The sequence below is a fragment of the Phyllobates terribilis genome, unplaced genomic scaffold (assembly GCF_046119375.1).
Source record: "Phyllobates terribilis strain yellow unplaced genomic scaffold, ASM4611937v1 Scaffold_181__1_contigs__length_3860067, whole genome shotgun sequence".
NCBI lineage: Eukaryota > Metazoa > Chordata > Amphibia > Anura > Dendrobatidae > Phyllobates > Phyllobates terribilis.
The window spans coordinates 1,827,942-1,850,261 of record NW_027362941.1 but is presented as its reverse complement, the minus strand read 5'-3'; the positions used below and the strand labels follow the sequence as shown (position 1 = coordinate 1,850,261).

Here is a 22,320-nt window from a genome sequence, read left to right as displayed (position 1 = left end):
GCGTCATCGCCGTTCACCATCTTGGTGGAGTCCTCAAAGTTTTGGAGGATGGTACATATGTCTGACATCCATGTCCACTCCTGAGGTCTTATGTGTGGAGTCTGAACTGAATACCGATGGCCTTGTTGATGATGGTACTCAACAACTGCCCTCTTCTGCTCACAAATCCTTCCCAACATCTGCAGTGTAGAGTTCCAACGCGTAGGGACATCATACACCAGTCTGTGAGCCGAAAGCTGCAAACGCTGCTGAAAAACGGCGAGGGCAGTGGTAGCTATAGGTGACTTTCTAAAATGGGCACACAGGCAGAATACTTTAACAAGCAGATCCGACAGCTCCGGGTAGGATTTGAGAAACCGCTGAACCACAAGGTTAAGCAAATGGGCCAGGCGTGGTACGTGTGTGAGCTCGCCTCGCCTCAGAGCTGTCACCAGGTTCCGGCCATTGTCACACACGACTATGCCTGGCTGTAGGTTCAGCGGTGTGAGCCACAGATCTGCCTGCTCTTTCGGAGCTGTCCACAACTCTTCAGCATTGAGTGGTTTGTCACCTTAGCATATTAGCTTCAGCACAGCCTGTTGCCGCTTGGCTGAGGCAGTGCTGCAGTGCTTCCAGCTTGTGATTGATGTGGTCATTTTGGAGATGGAGGCTGAAGAGGATGAGGAGGCTGAAGAGGATGAGGTGCAGGAGCTGTAGACTGGGGGGACAACCCTGATTGACCTAGAGCCCCCAATCCTTGGCGTCGGGAAGATGTGTTCCGTCCCAAGGTCCGACTGGGTCCCAGCTTCCACTATGTTAACCCACTGTGCCATCAGCGAGATGTACCGTCCCTGGCCACAAGCACTTGTCCATGGTTAGGTGGACTTTTCCGGTAAGTGCGTTGTTGAGGGCATGGCTAATGTTTTGGGACACGAGCTTATGTAATGCGGGGACGGCACACCGGGAGAAATAGTGGCGGCTGGGGACCAAGTATCGAGGGACGGCCACCGCCATCAGGTTGCGGAATGTTTCCGTCTCCACGAGCCTATAAGGCAACATTTCGAGCGCAAGCAGTCGTAAAATGTGAGAATTTAGTAGTGTGGCCTGTGGGGCATTGGCTGCTTATTTGTGCTTGCGTTCTAAGAACTGGGGTATGGACAACTGAACGCTGCGCTGGGACAAGGACGTGGACGTGCTTCCTGATGCTGCTACTTGAGAGTGTGCAACGACAGGTGCAGGGCAGGAGGCATCTTCATATGCACCATGGACAGGGGATTGGCTTGCATGCACAACAGCGGAAGAAGCAATGGTGCCACCTGCAGACACTGTTCCGGGACCGTGGGGTTACATAGTTACATAGTTAGTAAAGCCGAATAAAGACTTGCGTCCATCAAGTTCGACCTGTTAGTTCTGTAATTGCTAAAGTTGATCCAGAGGAGGGCAAAAACCCCAAATGATTTAGCCAATCTTCACCTGAGGAAAAATTCCCTCCCGACTCTGAAACCTGCAGTCAGAATAAATCCCTGTATCAACTTACTATTTTATTCTATTTTTAAGTATTTGCAGAAATCTGCCTGGTATCTAGAAAAGCATCCAGTCCCCGCTTGAACTGGTTTAGTGAATCCGACATTACCGTCTCCTCACTCAGTGAATTCCATATTCTCACTGCTCTTACCGTAAAGAACCCCTTCCTATGCTGGTGCTGAAACCTTTTCTCTTCCAGTCTTAGTGAATGCCCTCTTGTTACCGTAATATCCCTCCTTTTGAACAAATCCCGGGCAAGGTCTCTATACTGTCCCCTAACATATTTGTACACATTTATTATGTCCCCCCTCAACCTTCTCTTTTCCAGGCTGAATAGTCCTAGTTTTGCAGTCCCTCCATTCCCCTTATTAATTTTGTTGCCCTCCTTTGTACCTTTTCAAGCTCATTTATATCCTTTCTATATATTGGGGCCCATAACTGAGCACAGTATTCCAAGTGTGGTCTGACCAGTGCTTTGTACAGTGGAAGAACAATGTTCTCATTAGTGTTGAGCCACCCCCGTAGTGTTCGAGTTCGGTTCGGTTCGTCGAACATCCGTGTGTTCGCCGAACTGTTCGTCGAACTGTTCGTCGAACACCTTCGAACACCGTTAAAACCAATGGCAGGCAAACAAAAACACATAGAAACACATAGAAAACACCTTCAAAGGTGTCCAAAAGCTGACAAACTGCTCAGAAGACACAACTAACACATGGAAAAGTGACAAGTACATATAGTCATGCGAAAAGAAAAGAGGTGGAGGAGTAAAAGGAGGGGCAGACACAAATATAGGCATGTCATGCCCTTCTAAAATCCAAAAAGTGAGAAGCCGACACGTTCAGTCCGCTCCTGCCCGTGCCACCTCCGTGTCGCCGGGTTTGTGCCAGAGCCGCGGTGAACCCTGACGGCCAGCCCCCCTCTCCCAATACTGGTGCCTGTCCGCTGGTGGGTCGAGCGAGCCCCCCTGTGGTGGAGGCAGCTCTAAGCTTTTTAATTTAAATTGTCTCTCTAATTTGAATGAATACACTTTAAATCCATTTACAAGGATCTATTGGAGGGCAAGTCTCATGCCAGCAGCCGCGTAATTCCAGCTCCAGTAGCGTCCACTAAAGCTGCTGCAGTTAAAAAGCTTTTATAAGGATCGAGCTCGGCTGTCCACCGCAAGGCATCCTACTGCCAGTCCCAGCCCCTATGCCTTGGGGAGCCTCCTGATGCTCTTCACTGAGTATCCCGTGGTCCCGAAGCATTTCCTTTGAAAAAATTAAGTGTCCAAACTACAGGTGGTGTAGCTTGCTTAACAGCCGGGATAATCCGCTGACTAGCAGACACTGCTACTAGGCACAAAGTATTTCCTGGGCTAGATGCAGTTAAAAATTTGTAATTAGATACTCTCGTTGGATGCTGAGAAAGCATTCCATAGAGTCTCCTGGCACGCCATATATGATTCTCTTAAAAAGCTTGGGGTAGGGGTCTAGGGGACCCTTTTATAGCCAAAATCACGGCCCTGTATCACAATATGTCACCTAGGCTGAAGATAAATGGAACTGTAGCACCCTGAGGGCTCGGTTGCTACAGAGGTATTGCACCTCACCCAGAGGTGTGATATCTCACTCTCAGGTAAGGATGGAGTGTGGATCAGGACCCGACACCTGCATGCATTACACCACATTGCCGTGGGGCAGGGCGACCAATATGCCTGTGAGATGGGCACGACAGTCCCTGTCCCTGGCTGGAGTGGGGGGAGGGAACACTGAGGAAGGGGAACCCTGTAGTGCAGGAGCAGGGAGGAAGCAGTTCCTGGGTGCGTTGAGAAGGGAGTATAAAAGGTGGGCACCATCTTAGTTCAGTGCAGAGAAGTCTGAGCAGAAGTGGCAGGGAGCAGGGGCTCTGCAAGAGCTCTGCTCCGGAGGCGGGCCTAGTAACAGAGGCCCAGGCCTGGAAGAGGGAGAAGGAAGGAAGAGGAGCGGAGAAGGCTCCAGGAACGAGGAATGAAGGGATCCCAGGGGTGCGGACGGGCGAGTCGCCACCGCACGCCCGAATCCACCTGCGTGGAGGGGTCAGGCCAAAGGGGGAGACCGGTCCCCGAAACTAGTGGAGGCAGGAAACGACCCTCAGCTAGAAACCCGAGGCTCTGACATTTTATGTGGCGCAGCCCCTCGCTACACCCGCTAGGAAGGCACCACATAGGGTCAGGGAAACTGGCGCCAAGTTTACCAAGAGGAGGCCCGAGGCAGCCGGACAGAAGGGTTGGTAAGAAAGGCCAGACAAAGGACACACAAAGGGGGTCCTGTGAAGCGCTCCAAAGTTATCTGGGAGTTGTCTGAGCCCCTCACCTGGTGAGCACAGTACGACGTGGGCAGCTGTTACCTGCAGACGTGGTCTGGATAATAAGAACTGTGAGTAAAGGCCCTGGAGTGCATCACTGACTCCGTGTCGTTACTGCTGCTGCCCTGCACCATCACCCCCATCCTCCGCATACACTGCCCTGAGGCTATACTCCTCCCATGGGAAGTTATGCTACGCTCTGCTGCACCCACAACACCAGCCTCAGCGGTCTGCCCTGCAGCGGCGGTTCACTCTGACCGCAATCCACGGGTGGCGTAGTCGGACATTTAAACATCAAAACCACATAAATAGTTCCGCCACTGGTTTGACCACCCTGAGCCACGGAACAGGGTCGCCGCCACGAAGACTACAACCACCAGCATCCACCAAAAAGGGTCCGGCTCTGGGTGTCCCAAGGCCCAGGGGGTGCATCAGAACATTTTCATCACCTTTCACAATCACCAATGGGACAAGGCAGGGATGTCCTCTGTCCCCTCTCTTATACATCCTAGTGACGGAGCACCTGCTCTCATCAATTCGCCATAACCCCAATATTAGGTGGATTGAGGTGGGAGGCACCGAGTACAAGTGCTCTCTATTTGCTGATGATGTCCTAGTATATATCACTCAATCACATATATCCATCCATGCTGTTATGGCTGAAATAGATCACTTTGTTACATGGTAAAATTTTAAAATCAATGCAGCGAAGTCTGAGGCCCTCGATGTCTCCCTCCCCAAATCCATATAGGATTCCATCCAGTCCAACTTTCCCTTTGCCTGGCCCTCACAGGGTATCAAATACTTAGGAATTCCTATTCATAGAGACCTCTCCCATCTATGTTATCTTAATTTTGGGCCCTTTATTGAACAACTCCATACAGACCACGGTTGGCAAGTTAGAACTGTAAGATTCACTACGTGAACCACTGGTGTTTTGTGGAAAAGCACATGTACACTGTGTTCCAAATTATTATGCAAAAAGTGTTTAGGAGTGATAAGGGAAGAATTTGTTTGTTTGTCATTTAAACTCATTGATGGTGATGTGTGTCAGGGCTCTTTATATCACTGTAAGCAATTGCAGACACCTGTGCTAATTAGTTTGGCAGGTGTGTCCAATGAAAGGCAAGACTACTTAAGAAGGCTGTCTCACATTATTAAGCAGCCTACATTTTCTGCCAAAATGGGAAAGAAAAAGGATGTGTCGGCTGCTGAGAAGCAACAAATTGTGGAGTGTTTAGGTCAAGGCATGACTACAATCAACATTGTGCGATGATCAGGATGAAGTGTCTTGGCAATCAAGAAGTATGTAGCTGTTTCACAGTACACACGTGTGCGTGCTGATAAGGGCAAATTGAGGACTCTTTCCTACAGGCAATTACGTCAGGTTAAAAGAGCAGCGGCAAAAAAGCCTTGTCATAGCAGCAGACAAGTTTTTGAAGCTGCTGGTGCCTCCAACGTCCCCCGAACAACAAGATGCAGGGTCCTTCAGAGGTTTGCAGCTGTGCATACGCCATCCTGTCGACCTCCTCTATCCACTTCACACAAGCAGAAACGGCTCCAGTGGGCTAAACATTACATGAAGACTGATTTCAAAACTGTTTTGTTCACGGATGAGTGCCGTGCAGCGCTCGATGGTCCAGATGGATGGAGTGGAGGATGGCTGGTTGATGGACACCCCACGCAAACACGGCTACAGCGCCAACAAGGAGGAGGTGGAGTAATGTTTTGGGCTGGAATCATGGGGAGAGAGATTGTTGGCCCCTTTAGGATCCCTGAAGGGGTAAAGATGAACTCCATAATGTATGTGGAGTTTCTCAAACAGCACTTCCTGCCATGGTTCAAGAAGAAGAACCGTGTATTCCACAGCAGCATCATTTTAATGCACCGTCTCATGCTGCACATAACACATCTGCATCTCTGGCTGATATGGGCATAAAAGGGGACAAACTTATGGTGCTACCACCATGCTCCCCTGACCTCTACCCCATTAAGAACCTCTGGAGCATCATCAAAAGGAGTGTCTATGATGGCGGGAGGCAGTTCACATCTAAGCAACAGCTCTGGGAGGGTATTCTGTCCTCATGCAAAACAATTGAAGCAGAAACCATCCAAAACCTGACAAATTCAATGGACGAGAGAGTTCAGAAGCTCCTTTCGGACAAGGGGTCCTATGTGCAAATGTAACATCACCTAGAATAAAGTTTTGAGTTGAAAACTGTTTGATTTCAGTTTCTAATAACCTGCTAATGCTTATAATTTCAAAAATGACCATTTTTTTGGTCTTTATTAAAATGAAAAGGTTGATCGAAGAGTTTGGGGGATCTAAGAGTGTGGCAACCCAGTAGTCAGGATTACTTCGAATTCTGACAATCTGAGGGTCATGTTGCAGGTAGTGCAGCAAGAAGGCACTTATGTGTCTTGGCCATCTCGGAGCCCCAAAATTATTTTCCGGGCTAGATGCAGCTAAAAATTGTTATTAATTTTAAATCTGGTGGAGCTTAGTATAGATGGCCTAATAGAATCAGTACTGCACACTGCTACAAAGCCCAAATTATTTTCCAGTCAAGATACAGATAAACATGATTAGTAATTTTAAATCTGGTGGAGTTTAGTATAGATGGCCTAATAGAATCAGTACTGCACACTGCTACAAAGCCCAAATTATTTTCCAGCCAAGATACAGATAAACATGATTAGTAATTTGAAAGCTTAAAACGGTTGGTGAGGTGATTTTCACCAATCATCAAACTTTTACTCTCCCCAGGATGACACAGGGGTAGAAAAGTCGTTTCGGATCCATGATTTGTTCATCTTTATGACTGTGAGTCTGTCTACATTATCAGTGGAGAGCCGCATGCGCTTATCTGTCAGCACACCACCAGCAGCTCTGAACACACGTTCAGACAGAACGCTGGCTGCGGGGCATGACAAGATCTCCAAGGCGTAAGTGACGAGCTCCGGCCATTTATCCAGATTGGAAGCCCAAAAAGAGCAAGGGTCCAGTGACACAGTCATGGCTTCAATGTTTACTTGGAGATACTCCTGTACCATCGTCTCTAGGCGTTGACTATGTGTCAGACTTCTTGTCTCCTGCGGCCTTGCAAAGGATGGGCTAAAAAACTGGTGAAATGATTCCGCAAAATTGATGTTACCAGCAGATACTGTGTTTCTGTTACAGTTTGAGTGCTGAACACTCGACGATCCCACGGTTGGAAAGTTGGAACTGTGAGATTCACTACGTGCACCACTGGTCTTTTGTGGAAAAGCACATGTAAGATTCTGCAACAGTCTCTGCTGATACTCCTGCATGCGTGCATCCCTTTCTATGGCAGGAATAATTTCGGCAAATTTACTTTTGTACCGGGGATCTAACAGTGTGGCAACCCAGTAGTCAGGATTATTTCTAATTCTCACAATTCCAGGGTCATGTTGCAGGTAGTGCAGAAAGAAGGCACTCATGTGTCTTGTGTATCCAGGAGTACCAAGTCCCTGTTGTGTTGGTGGCGAGGTAACAATCATGCTTCCTTCCTCTGTCCTCTCCCCCCAACCTCGTACAACAGAAATGTAATCAAGGTCTCCCTCATCTGATGAGTCTTCCATCAGTTCGTCCTCCACTTCTTCCTGGGCTCCTGCACCTTCCTCACTAGTTTGGCTGCTACCATGCGCCCTGGTAAAACCATCTCCCCCACCCTCAGATGCCTGCCGCCTTGGTGCTGCCGACCGTCTGGACCTCGCAGATGTTAACCCTTCCGCATACAACTCCTCCTCCTCTACTTCCTCCACCTCCTCTTGTGCCACCACCTGACTCCGAATTCTGTTTAACATGTGCTCCAGCATGTAAATCACCGGAATAGTCATGCTGATAATGGCATCGTCAGCACTAAACATCTTTGTCGCCATTTCAAAACTGTGCAGAAGGGTGCATAGGTCCCTGATCTGAGACCACTCCTCCAGCGTGATTGCCCCACCTTTGGATCTCGTTGGCCCAGGCTATACGTCAGAATGTATTGCACCAGGACTGGTCGGTGCTGCCACAGTCGCTGCAACATGTGCAGAGTTGAATTCCACCGGGTAGGCACATCGCATTTTAGCCGGTGAAGTGGCAGGCCCAACGACTTCTGTAGAGATGTAAGTCACTGAGCTGCGGGATGCGAACAGCGGAAGTGAGCACACAGCGACTATGCCCTCTGCAGAAGGCCATCTAGTCCGGGATAGTGGGCTAAAAATTGCTGGACAACCAGGTTCAACATGTGAGCCATACAAGGCACGTGTGTGACATTGCCCCGGCGAAGGGCCGTACCCAGGTTTGCAGCATTGTCGCACACAGCCTTCCCTGGTTTCAGGTCCAGTGGAGACAACCATTCATGAAATTGGTTCTCCAGAGCTGACCACAACTCCTCAGCTGTGTGACTCACATTTCCCAGACATTTCAAAGTAAAAACCGCCTGATGACGTTGAGCCCTACTGCCAGCATAGTAAGGAGATGTGCAGGATCCCTTCTGCGCAGTTAGAAAGCTTGTGGCATGACCAGACAGGCTTTGGGTGCAGGTGGAGGACCAAGAGGTGTTTGAGGAGGCAGAAGCAGTGGAGGAACTTTGAGATAAAGAGGATTGACGCACAACTCGTGGGGACGGCAAGACTTGGACAGCAGCCCCTTGTCCTGCTGTCACCATAGTTACCCAGTGCCCAGTCAGCGACATGTAACGCCCCTGTCCATGCCTACTCGTCCAATTGTCTGTGGTCAAATGCACCGTCACACACAGTGTTTCTCAAAGAAGCGGTGATGTTGTGTGCTGGTGGAGCGCAGGCACACCTTTCTTTGAGAAATAGTGCCAACTGGGCATCTGGTACTGGGGCACTGCGACGGACATAAGGTCTCGAAAATCCTCTGTGTCCACCAGGCGGAAAGGCAGCATTTCTGTAGCCAAGAGCTTGCAGATGGTGAAATTCAACCTCTTAGCTTTCTCATGGCTAGGAGGAAATGGTCTTTTACTTGTCCACATCTGAGGGACCGAGGGCTGGCTGTTGTGCTTAGACGGGGTTGATAAGGGTGTCCCCGGCAAACTGCCAGTCTTTGAGGAAAATGCAGGCGGACATGTTAGGTTGCCTTGATCCAAACGTGGTGCTATCGATGTCGGACAGCGCTCAACACCAGCTGGTGTTACCACCTCCAAAGAAAATAATGACCTGCTAATCACGCTGGCTGTTGCGGGTAAAGAGGTGGCAGGTCTGCGTCCCAAAACAGGTGTGACTGCTGTCCCCCGAGTCACAGAGGATACAGAGGCCGGAGATGCACAAGATGGGGCAGACGGTGGTTGGCCCTGCCGGCTAGGCCGCATTGTAGCACAGTGAGCTTCCCACTGCAACTTATGCTTCATGTCCATGTGCCGGTTCATGCATGAAGTACTCAAACTATGTATTTTTTGGCCTCTACTTAGCTTTTGTTGACAAATGTTACAGATAACTCGAGTTGGGTCATCTTTATCGATCTGAAAAAATGCCCAGGCTATGCAAGGCTTAACACCCATGCGACCTGAAGAGTCACCACGACTTGTGGTCAGAGGCAGAGTTGTGTTTGAGGATGCAGTTGTTGACGTGCTTCCAGTACTACGTCTCTGTCCAGGAAGGCGCAACCTGACCTCGTCGTCACTAGCATCCTCCTCCACCTCCTCTGCTGACCTCATCTCTTGGCTGACTGTGGGTTGACAGTAAGTGGGATCTCCAACCTCATCATCATCACCCTGTGTGTTATCACACCCGTCGTCCTCAGAGCCAACCTGTTCCTGCCCTGACAAAAAACTAAAGTTGTCGCTCCAATCAGGTATTTGAGTCTCATCATCGTCTTCGTCATTGTCTCCACCAACAGGAGTTACAGTTTGGGAATGAGGGTCTACATTATGGTCAGAACCTTCTGCGTCTGGTCCTGGATCCGACTCATAAAGATTCTGGGCATCAGTGCAGATCATTTCCTCATCTGGATTCACAGAAGCGCTGGAGCCGACCTCTGATTCCCAGGCTATAGTATGAGTAAACAGCTCTGCAGACTCAACCATTTGTTCTATCTCATACTCAGACGAGCAGCTGGAGACTTGGGAGCTGTGAGGAAGCAAGTGCGATTGGGGTGACACCTCTGAGGACTGGAGTATTTCTGATGTTGAAGTTGAGGTGGAGGAGAGCCCACTTAAAGGAGCACTTGATATCCGTTGAAGCACCTGCTGTTTTTGTGCCTCATCTGGAATTTGTAGCGATTGGCGTGGCCGTAAGAAAGGGATCTTATCACATTGTCCGCTAAAAGAAGTAGACATTTTAGTTTGGCTGGAAGATGGTCTTTCTTCTGCAGATGATACTGTTGCTTTAACACCTACCCCACGGACACAACCTTTTTTCCCCTTCCCAACACGCCTATTCCCCTTTCCACCAGCAGCAGGCCTTTTTCCACTCATTTTGGTGGTTAACTAATTCACAACTCTGGAGTTGTTTGCACAAAAAAACAATGGATGGGAACCGAGCAGAGCTGAGTGGCCAAACTGTGGTATTAGGCCAAAACTATGGTCTGGGTTAGATGCAGAAAAAAATTATATTCAATTTGCAACCTGATGGAGGTCAGTATAGATGGACTAATAGAACAAGTCCCACACACTGCTAGAAGGCCAAATATTTTTTCAGAGCTAGATGCAGAAAAAAATTATATTCAATTTGCAACCTGATGGAGGTCAGTATAGATGGACTAAATAGAACAAGTCCCACACACTGCTAGTAGGCAAAATATTTTTTCAGAGCTAGATGCAGATAAAAATTATTTTTAATTTGCAACCTGATGGAGGTCAGTATAGATGGACTAATAGAACAAGTCCCACACACTGCTAGAAGGCCAAATATTTTTTCAGAGCTAGATGCAGATAAAAATTATTTTTAATTTGCAACCTGATGGAGGTCAGTATAAATGGACTAATAGAACAAGTCCCACGCACTGCTAGAAGGCCAAATATTTTTTCAGAGCTAGATGCAGATAAAAATTATATTCAATTTGCAACCTGATGGAGGTCATTATAGATGGACTAATAGAACAAGTCCCACACACTGATAGAAGGCCAAATATTTTTTCATAGCTAGATGCAGATAAAAATTATTTTTAATTTGCAACCTGATGGAGGTCAGTATAGATGGACTAATAGAATGATGCTATGCTCAAAAGGTTTTACTTCACTAGGTGCAGTAAAAATATTGGTATTCTATACACAGGTGGTGTAGCTTGCAACACAGATAGGCTACTCAACTGACTAACACACTCTGCAATAGGCCAAAAAGGATTAGCTTTGCTAGATTTACCCAAATGCTGTGAAAAAATCTTGCACAGCACTGGCACAGACCTGCCTGGCAAAAACTTATAGGAACCGATCTAACTTAGTCCTGAAAAGGACTGCAATTACAATTAGTCTTTACTCCCAACCTATCTATTTAAGAGCACAGACCTGCCTGATAAAAGACGTAGGAAATGCTGTAACCTAGTCCTTAAAAGGACTGCAATCACAACTATTCCCTACTCCCAAGCTATCTGTAGATTTGTGCGAAAATTGGCTTTAAATTAACAAGGCATATTGCACACAGCAACAGCGGTGCCGTCTAACACGCAGCTGCAGCAGTGAGAAAATGGTGGCGACGGGGAAAATGGCTGGGTCTTATAGGGCAATGACATGTGACATACACTGCCAATGACACATGCCCTTGCTTGTGTGAAAAAAAGCACTTCGCTCCGTGTGTGTGCTGCTGATAGGCTGACAGATTGCACCTCCCCACTATAAATGCGGGAAAGAGAAAAAATAATGGAGATCTTCATTATTCCTGCAGAGATCCATCCCCTGCCCCTCTCCCCACCCCACTGTACACTCAAACTGCTTATTAACATTAATTTTCAGCATTACTGAGAAAAAATCCAGTTATGATTTTGGTTCACGAACAGTTATCGAACATAACCTCGAACAGCCGAATTTTTTTCAAATCGTTTGTGTTCGCCGAACGGCTCGAACACCGCCAAAACAGCTTGAATTTGAGATTGGCGAACAGTTCGAGTCGAACAACGCTCATCTCTAGTAGTAGCTCACTTGTAACATATGTCTACTTTTAAGCTGTGTATTTTCCTCGACTGACCATGTAAATAATTAATAATAATTAGTGTTGAGCATTCCAATACTGTAATATCGGGTATCGACCGATATTCGCGGTATCGGAGTTCCGATACTGAGTTCTGATACTTTTAGAATATCGGATACCGGAATCGGAAGTTACCATAATGCCTGCACTCTGCAGTGTCTCTGAAGGATGAAAAGCTGGATGGCAGCGCTCAGCTGCGATCCAGCCTGTCATCAGAATGCCATCCCAGCGTGAGAGAATTCTCCTGATTGTTTAAAAGCCGGCGGGCGGTAAAAAGCCGGCGGGCAGTAAAAAGCCGCCGGCTTTTAAACAATCACACAGCCCCATACTGCTTCCCCGCAGCCTCCCATCCCGATCCTCCGCTCCCCCCGCCACCTCCCATCCCGATCGTAAGTTAGGACCGGGCGGGGAGCGCAGCACCAGGGAGCAGGGAGTGAAGGGCCCGGGCGGGGAAGCCGGCAGTGACAAGACTTCACCGCGGACTTTCCCATTCTGTGCTGCGCTCCCCGCTCCCTAATGTATGCTCCCTGCTCCCTGATGTACGCTCCCCGCACCCTGGTGCTTCGCTCCCCACCCGGTCCTAACTTACGATCGGGATGGGAGGTGGCAGGGGAGCGGGGAGTGCAGCACAGAACTGGAAAGCAGGCCGGTTATTTCAAACGAACAGCTGAGGTATCAGCTGATGCTGATCAGCTGTTCATTTGAAGTAGCCGCGGTGCCCTCAGAGGGTTCATGTGAGTTCATGCTTGACTGCATGAACTCACATGAACTTTCCCACGGCCGCACAGGTCAGCCACACCTCCCAGACCATCCCATCAATCCAGGAAGACGAGAATCCCATACCATTCCCGTCTTCCTGGATCATGGCTGAGCACCTGGGGTGGTACAAGAGGATGGAGCTGAATGTCCTGGTCATGATTAGTGTGTGCGTGGTGTCTGTGGGTGTTTGCACGTGTCTGCGGGTGTCTGCGCGATGTCTGCGGGTGTTTGTGGGTGTCTGCTGGTGTTTGCGTGATGTCTGCGGGTGTCTGAGTGCAGGCAGACATAGGCCGATGTGACACTACTACTCCCATCGGCCTATGTCTGTCCCCCGTCCACTCATGCCAGCAGGATCAGCTCGATGGGAGCAGTAGTTCCCATCAGCCTGATCCTGCTATTTAAACTGCCCCATATGTTATATTTGCCCCTATGCATGTTTTATTTTTTTAGGCCCCCATATTTTTTTTTTTGTTTTTGGTCCCCAATACATTTTAAATACATTTCATTGGTGGCCAGTGGTTACCTAAAATAAATTAGTTTATACATTACCTGTCCCCGCCGATCGCCACCTAAATTAAAGTAAAAAATAAAAAAATACACCTATACTCACCTAGACACCTAATTCCCCGAAGCCATCGGAAGGGTGCCATGAATTTGTGCACCAAATCTGGTGCTTAGCCTTGCTCTTCCACGCTGCCCTGGTGCGGTGGCAGGGGGTAATAGTGGTGGGGATTATGTCAGCCTCAGCTGCCATGAAGCCCAGTTTAGTAATGATGGGCGTCTATAAGGCACCCCCATTGCTAACCTACAAAGTGTTAGAACGAAAAAACACACACTACACCCAGAAAAAAATAATTTATTTGAAATAAAACACACCATTTTATTTAATTTTTAGTTTACTAAAAAAAAAAAATAGTTACCTGTCCACATTCCTGCGCTGATCTCCCATGCACAGCTGTCACATCTGGAGATGTGACAGCTGTCATTGCTGCTGTTAGCTCACACTGCCGGGAACACGTCCGCTCCCGGCAGCGTGAGCTCCTGACTGAGGTCACCGGAGTGCATTCAGTCAGCGCAGCTCCGGAGACCTCCTTTACGGCCCTGCTGTACCGTGGGAATTTCTCACGGTCCAGCAGGGCCGTAAAGGAGCTAAACGGAGCAGCACTGCCTGAACTCCGGCGAACCCACTTATGCAATGACGGGGCTGCTTTACGGCCCCGTTATTCTGGCGGCGGCAGCGGTTTAGAGCGGTCACATTTTATGTGGCTGCTCTAAAGTGCAGATCTTCGTGGGACACTCGATTTGGACTACTACGGAGGGGGAAGGATAAGGTTGTGGTTTATTATTTTATATTTTATTACAGGAGATCGATGGCTTCGGGGAATTAGGTGTCTAGGTGAGTATAGGTGTATTTTTCTATTTTTTACTTTATTTTAGGTGGCAATCGGCGGGGAAAGGTAATGTGTAAACTAATTTATTTTAGGTAACCACTGGCCACCAATGAAATGCATTTAAAATTTATTGGGGACCAAAAACAAAAAAAAAATATGGGGGCCTAAAAAAATAAAACATGTATAGGGGCAAAAATAACATATGGGGCAGTTTAAATAGCAGGATCAGGCTGATGGGAACTACTGCTCCCATCGAGCTGATCCTGCTGGCACGAGTGGACGGGGGACAGACATAGGCCGATGGGAGTAGTAGTGTCACATCGGCCTATGTCTGCCTGCACGCAGACACCCGCAGACATCGCGCAGACATCCGCAGACACGTGCAAACACCCACAGACACCGCGCACACACTAATCATGACCGGGACATTCCGGTCCATCCTCTTGTACCACACCATGTGCTCAGCCATGATCCAGGAAGATGGGAATGGTATGGGATTCTCGTCTTCCTGGATTGATGGGATGGTCTGGGAGGTGTGGCTGATGGGAAAGTTCATATGAGTTCATGCAGTCAAGCATGAACTCACATGAACCCTCTGAGGGCACCGCGGCTACTTCAAATGAACAGCTGATCAGCATCAGCTGATACCTCAGCTGTTCGTTTGAAATAACCGGCCGGCTTTCCAGTTCTGTGCTGCGCTCCCCACTCCCCCGCCGACTCCCATCCCGATCGTAAGTTAGGACCGGGTGGGAAGCGAAGCACCAGGGTGCGGGGAGCGTACATCAGGGAGCGGGGAGACTACATCAGGGAGCGGGGAGCGTGCATCAGGGAGCGGGGAGCGCAGCACAGAGCAGTAAAGTCCGCGGTGAAGTCTTTTCACTGCCGGCTTCCCCACCCGGGTCCTTCGCTTCCTGCTCCCTGGTGCTGCGCTCCCCGCCCGATCCTAACTTACGATCGGGATGGGAGGTGGCGGGGGGAGCGGAGGATCGGGATGGGAGGCTGCGGGGAAGCAGTATGGGGCTGTGTGATTGTTTAAAAGCCGGCAGGCGGCAAAAAGCCAGCGGGCGGTAAAAAGCCGCCGGCTTTTAAACAATCACACAGCCCCATACTGCTTCAATCAGAAGAATTCTCTCACGCTAGGATTTCATTCCGATATTAGTGTCCCATTGACTTGCATTGGTTTCCGATATCGAAATCGGCGATATCCGATATTTTTTGGGTATCGGTCCGATCCAATCTGATCCGATATTTCCCGATATCGGAAGGTATCGCTCAACACTAATAATAATGCGACCTATAAAACTTGTCAGTGTGCATGAAGGCATTGAATGATTTTATCTAAACCTATCCATCTAAAACGTTATTAGATGTTTCAGGAGGTCCCTTTTCTGTTCAACGAATAGCTTTTGGCTTCATTATTTGGCATGTTCCAGTTATAAAAATGAGACCACATGTACTTTACACTGTAATCAGTATAGCAGCTAACCACGGTTTAATATTGATTAGTTCCTCTCCTGCATTTGGAGCTCACCATGTCATACAGACAAGACATATATTGTCGCACATAGATCACATGTACCCACAAAATTGTATACTGCTGCGGAACTTGTCATTGTCAAATAATGTTTTTTTCTGTGATTTATGGGTGTGAGTGAATTCACTCTACAGTCGGTTTCACGTCTGACACAGTGTCCAAACCAGTAACTCAACAACCTCATAGGCATACTGTATATGAAGCTGTTGAGTTCAGGTCAGGAGACCAGCGTCTGGTCCAGACACATGACTGCCGGTAAGTGTTGTAAGAGTGAAACCAGCCTAAGTGTAAGGCCACGGCCCCACTATCAGTAATCGGTCAGTATTTTTTCTCAAGAGTGGGGGTGAAAACCAGTTGAGGAACAATCAGAGAAAATATATAACAGAAACAAATGCACCAATTCTGCATTTATCACCCACTGCTGGTTTTGGCTTCCACGCCTGAGGAAAAATGCTGACTGAATACTGACCAAATACTGATAGTGGAGACGTGGCCTTAGGCTACCTGACGCGGTTGTTATACGGTCATGATGTGTTGGAAAACCTTATGCTGTTGAGTGGATGCAATTCTTGCCTAAACAAACAAGCTTTGACTACCTTACCAATAAATAAGCAGATTTCGATTTTAGGGCATATTCACATGTGGCAGTTTGTTGCAGAAACGAATGCCACTATTTTGTATGTCTGAATGTACTTTATAAAAATCAATACATATGCTTGATCAACACATGTACGGGACTTATTTTCAGTAGCAGAAGTTTCTACAATGCACCATTTGAGAAGTAATCTTACAGGCCTCATTGTCTGCAAACCACCTTTGAGCCAAATGAAATGTTCATTATATGTGTTAAAAACTGGAAACATTTCATAAATACAGTATTATTTCATCTGTACACAACGAGTATGAAGTAACAACAAGTCTGTGCTATATATAATTTTAATAACTTACTTGGAAAAATCTGTAAAATCAGAGTTGTCAGCCATTCCACAATATCCAACACAGCCTTCTCACTAAGTTTTTCATTAGGTACATGTGGGGTGTCATCGCTAAAATAAAAACATTGAACAAAATAAAGGTGAAATACCAGTTATGAATGTGTTCTGATTTTCTTCTGCTGTTACTGATTCATAATGAGTGTTGATAGAGTAACTGTCACGCATGCACATGGTGCACGTGAATTGTTGAAGCAATTGTGCCACGGGGCCGGGCTCACCTAGGAAAGGGATGGCTAGGCTGCTACCTGGTCTTCACTAGAGCCTCTGATGGTGGAGTTAGACTTGAGCTGATGATAGCCACCTGGTATCACTACTAGGCAGTCCCCGGAGCTGCAGCTAATGACCCTAAGGGTAAGGATAGCAGACACAGACTGAACAGGATTCGGACTCTGTGCAGTCTACACAGGTTTTGAGTCCTCGGGCAGAACGAATACTGACATGGAGTCACAGGCAGAGCTGGATTCAGATGCTGCCCCATGCTCCTATAGTACGGACTCTAGAACACTAGGACAGACACCGGTGCAGGTTCAAGTATCGACGGAACAATTTCAGGTTTAGGTACCGCAGTTGCGGCTTCAGGCTCAGGTACTAAAGGAAGCAGTGTCAGGGTTCACATACTGAAGGTGCAGCTTCAGGCACAGGTACCGCACGAAGCAGTGTCAGTCTTCAGGTACCGCGGGTGCAGCTTCAGGCTTAGGTACTGCAGAGAGTGTTGTCAGGCTTCAGGTACCACTGGTATGGTTTTAGGCTCAAGTACCGCCAAGCTATTGGCAGGATGTGCATATTCAGAGTGCAGTCTGCCCCTTTAAAAGACAGGGAGTGCATGCGCACACTAGGCGCACTGCGGGAAGACCTATATGCAGTGCGCAGGATCTGGGAGCTGGGAACCATGGCAGGACAGGGAGATGCCACCAAGCAACTGCGGCGGTATGTCCGGAGGAGGAAGGGGGAACATGCAGGAAAATTGGCATTATTGTTACAGCAACATTCACAGAAAGAGGAGGTAACTAGAACAGGATCTAATTAGAGCAGTGTATCTGTGGCACCCCAGGGGTCTGGTTACCACAGTAATATAGATATTAGGTCTGAGAGCAAGTGGGAGGTTTCTCTGGTCAGGAACCCTGAACATGCAACACGGCCCACCCAGACCTGGGAGGGGAGGAATCTGCCCTTATAAAACTGGGTCTGGGGCGGAATTAGAGTAGTCAGAGCCTGGAGAGGGAAAGTGAGAACAGGAGCTCTGTAGGAGCAGAGGCAGAAGGCCAGGGGCTGTGAGCCGAGATATAGCTCGCCCTGGCTGAAGTTACTAAAACCGGACACAGGAGTCCGAGGCTGTGGGGACTGATATATACCCAGCAGCAGAAACCAGCCGGCAGGGGATTCCAGGTCATCTGGCCATAGAAGCCCGGAGGCTCAGTCACAAAGAAGGGACCAGCGCAGCCATCCAGGAGCGGAGGCTAACAGAAGGCCCCAAGTCACCAGCCATACAGGTGAGCACCACACGGTATACTCAGGGACGTGGGCTACTTGTAACCGTTGACAGCAAGGTAGCCAGGAAGAGTGCAGATAAACAGGGAGGCCTACAACTCCACCTGGCCAGGGGAACTCCTGCTTGCTCGCAGACTGACCAGGCCCCTTATGCTAGCCAGTACTCCCGGGAGGGTCTGCCTTATACCATCAGTAAAGACCCTGAACTGTACCACACGTCTCTGTGATTCCTTGCCGCACCAGCACCATTAGCACTGGGACCCTCACACCATCACTCCCATCATCTCTCACCTTAGCTGCCCTGAGGCAATACTTCTCCCGTGGGGAGTTATCCCATACTCGGCTGCGCAAACAACATCAGCCTCAGCGGTCGGCAGCGCAGCGGCGGTCCCCACTGACCGCAATCCACGGGTGGCGTAGTCGGACAATTACAATACAACTAGACTGCCACTGGTTTGACCACCCTGGGCACGGACCGGGTCACCGCCACACGGAGACTACAACCCCCAGCATCCTACAACAGGCCCGGTTCCGGGTTCCCCTGCACAGCACAGGCCCAGGGGGCGCGTCATATCAGATGCCCAGCCATAGATAAAAATAGTGTAATTTTAACATTAGACAGCTCTAAAGTAGCAGGGTCAACGTGGGGGAGCATTCTGTAAAATAGTATTTCCACAATATTTCTATTGAACTGCTACATGATAAATTCTAATATCAATTTGCCTTCTCAACAAGGAGTTTTTTTGAGGCTGAATTATCAAACAAGTTTTCAAATGGAAACTACTTCAGGAAATACTCTTTTTGGAGAATTTTTTTCCCTGAAACTGGTTTTGAAGAGGTTTCAAAGAATTTCTCCCTAAAAAGATTTTTTTTGAAGATTTTTTGAGTGGACAGTGCCTAGTTTGGAGCTTGTTTAAAATAAATTGAGTGAAGGGGTCTCGAAGTTTCTTCTCTGCGCTGCCAACGATACCAGCATTTTGAAATAAGGGTGTTAAATATAGGATTCCAGGATCGAGGAGTTTTAAAAACTGTTTATTTGTCAGCACTTCTTCATCAGGACAAACCACATGTGATATACTTCGAAATGCAATGACAAATAAACCACTTTTAAAACTCCTAGATCCTGGAATCTTTTATTGTACACCCTTGATCCAAAATACCGGTATCGTTAGCAGCGCAAAGAAGAAACCCCGAGACCCTTTCGCTCATATTATGTTTTTTTATTGAGGGTCTGCAGCAGCTGATTTCCAAACTAATGCATTTACTGTTCTGGTCACACTACCATACCAGGTGAGCAATTCCCTGTTTTTCCAATGCTTTTTGTGTCATTGGATAAGACCCTATTTGCGCTAATTGTTTTTCCAGCATCCTCTACCTCGTTTCAAATAAATGACATGCACTTTTTCTTTATCACCAGGCATTTTTTTTTTTACAAAACCTCTTCAGGTAGAAAAAAACTTGTTATATGAACAGTTAGATAGAATGCAATAAGACTTTTCCAAGCATTTTTGAGGCTATTTTGGAGTGCGAGCTGTAAAAAAAAAAGGATCTTCAAAAAACTGTGTGAACAAAGAAAAAAATGGTTTTATAGCTTCTCTTAAGTCTTTGTTTACTAGTGTACAGTATGTGACTGCTCCATCAAATCCGTGACTGCAGTGATCACATGTAGGGATGAGCGAACGTCCTCGGTGATACTCAGATATCACTCAAGTATCCGGGTGCTCTGATGTGCTCGGTACTCGGCGAGCATTTGGCGATGCTCGATTTCAAACTAGAATCCGCCCCACATGTTTAGCACCTGTTACACAGCCAATAAGCATGCAGGGATTGCCTGCGAGTCACTGTAATGCCGTAGCAGGGCTGGGGACTGGGAGAAAAAAAGCAGCCTGGCCACACAAACCCCACCAGCCCACATACTATAATACTCATTACCCCCGATCAGTGAATTTTGCTTTACTTTGTCGTGCCTCTCACTCTCCTAAAAGGAGTTATTTGAAAAGCCACATATGAATGGCGCCACAATGCATATGATCAACCACAGCTGCATTTACACAGTGCTCTACAGAGCTCTGATTCTCGGGATCATGGGGGTCCCAACAGTCGGATCTCCAGCGATTGGACAGTTATCACCTATCCAGAGGAGAGGGGATTACTTGGGATAATCCATTTAAACAGGTTTTCCAATATTTATTCTTATTTGGCCATAGTAATATTGAAAATACTAAATCAATATTGATGCCTCTCCGACAACAGAACAGGAGGAGTGGCACTGTGCAGTGTATATATACAGGACAGGAGGAGTGGTACTGTGTAGTGTATATATACAGGACAGGAGGAGTGGTACTGTGTAGTGTATATATACAGGAGGAGTGGTACTGTGCAGTGTATATATACAGGACAGGAGGAGTGGTACTGTGCAGTGTATATATACAGGACAGGAGGAGTGGTACTGTGTAGTGTATATATACAGGACAGGAGGAGTGGTACTGTGCAGTGTATATATACAGGACAGGAGGAGTGGCACTGTGCAGTGTATATATACAGGACAGGAGGAGTGGTACTGTGTAGTGTATATATACAGGACAGGAGGAGTGGTACTGTGTAGTGTATATATACAGGAGGAGTGGTACTGTGCAGTGTATATATACAGGACAGGAGGAGTGGTACTGTGCAGTGTATATATACAGGACAGGAGGAGTGGTACTGTGTAGTGTATATATACAGGACAGGAGGAGTGGTACTGTGCAGTGTATATATACAGGACAGGAGGAGTGGCACTGTGCAGTGTATATATACAGGACAGGAGGAGTGGTACTGTGTAGTGTATATATACAGGACAGGAGGAGTGGTACTGTGTAGTGTATATATACAGGAGGAGTGGTACTGTGCAGTGTATATATACAGGACAGGAGGAGTGGTACTGTGCAGTGTATATATACAGGACAGGAGGAGTGGTACTGTGTAGTGTATATATACAGGACAGGAGGAGTGGTACTGTGCAGTGTATATATACAGGACAGGAGGAGTGGCACTGTGCAGTGTATATATACAGGACAGGAGGAGTGGTACTGTGTAGTGTATATATACAGGACAGGAGGAGTGGTGCTGTGCAGTGTATATATACAGGACAGGAGGAGTGATACTGTGCAGTGTATATATACAGGACAGGAGGAGTGGCACTGTGCAGTGTATATATACAGGACAGGAGGAGTGGTACTGTGCAGTGTATATATACAGGACAGGAGGAGTGGTACTGTGTAGTGTATATATACAGGACAGGAGGAGTGGTACTGTGTAGTGTATATATACAGGAGGAGTGGTACTGTGCAGTGTATATATACAGGACAGGAGGAGTGGTACTGTGCAGTGTATATATACAGGACAGGAGGAGTGGTACTGTGTAGTGTATATATACAGGACAGGAGGAGTGGTACTGTGCAGTGTATATATACAGGACAGGAGGAGTGATACTGTGTAGTGTATATATACAGGACAGGAGGAGTGATACTGTGCAGTGTATATATACAGGACAGGAGGAGTGGTGCTGTGTAGTGTATATATACAGGACAGGAGGAGTGATACTGTGCAGTGTATATATACAGGACAGGAGGAGTGGTACTGTGCAGTGTATATATACAGGACAGAAGTGGTACTGAGCAGTGTATATATACAGGACAGGAGGAGTGGTACTGTGTAGTGTATATATACAGGACAGGAGGAGTGATACTGTGTAGTGTATATATACAGGACAGGAGGAGTGATACTGTGCAGTGTATATATACAGGACAGGAGGAGTGGTGCTGTGTAGTGTATATATACAGGACAGGAGGAGTGATACTGTGCAGTGTATATATACAGGACAGGAGGAGTGGTGCTGTGTAGTGTATATATACAGGACAGGAGGAGTGATACTGTGCAGTGTATATATACAGGACAGGAGGAGTGGTACTGTGCAGTGTATATATACAGGACAGAAGTGGTACTGAGCAGTGTATATATACAGGACAGGAGGAGTGGTACTGTGTAGTGTATATATACAGGACAGGAGGAGTGGTACTGTGCAGTGTATATATACAGGACAGGAGGAGTGATACTGTGCAGTGTATATATACAGGACAGGAGGAGTGGTGCTGTGCAGTGTATATATACAGGACAGGAGGAGTGGTACTGT

General features: G+C 47.6%; 1 protein-coding gene across 1 annotated transcript in view; it reads right to left on the bottom strand.

Annotated features, from left to right (window-relative positions):
• SMPDL3B (sphingomyelin phosphodiesterase acid like 3B) overlaps positions 1-22,320 on the bottom strand; it is a 484,668-nt gene that overhangs the window by 304,759 nt on the left and 157,589 nt on the right. Inside the window, exon 3 of the mRNA XM_073664974.1 lies at positions 16,615-16,712. Within this exon, the coding sequence (XP_073521075.1) occupies positions 16,615-16,712 (98 nt within the window). The remainder of the gene's footprint in view (positions 1-16,614; positions 16,713-22,320) is intronic.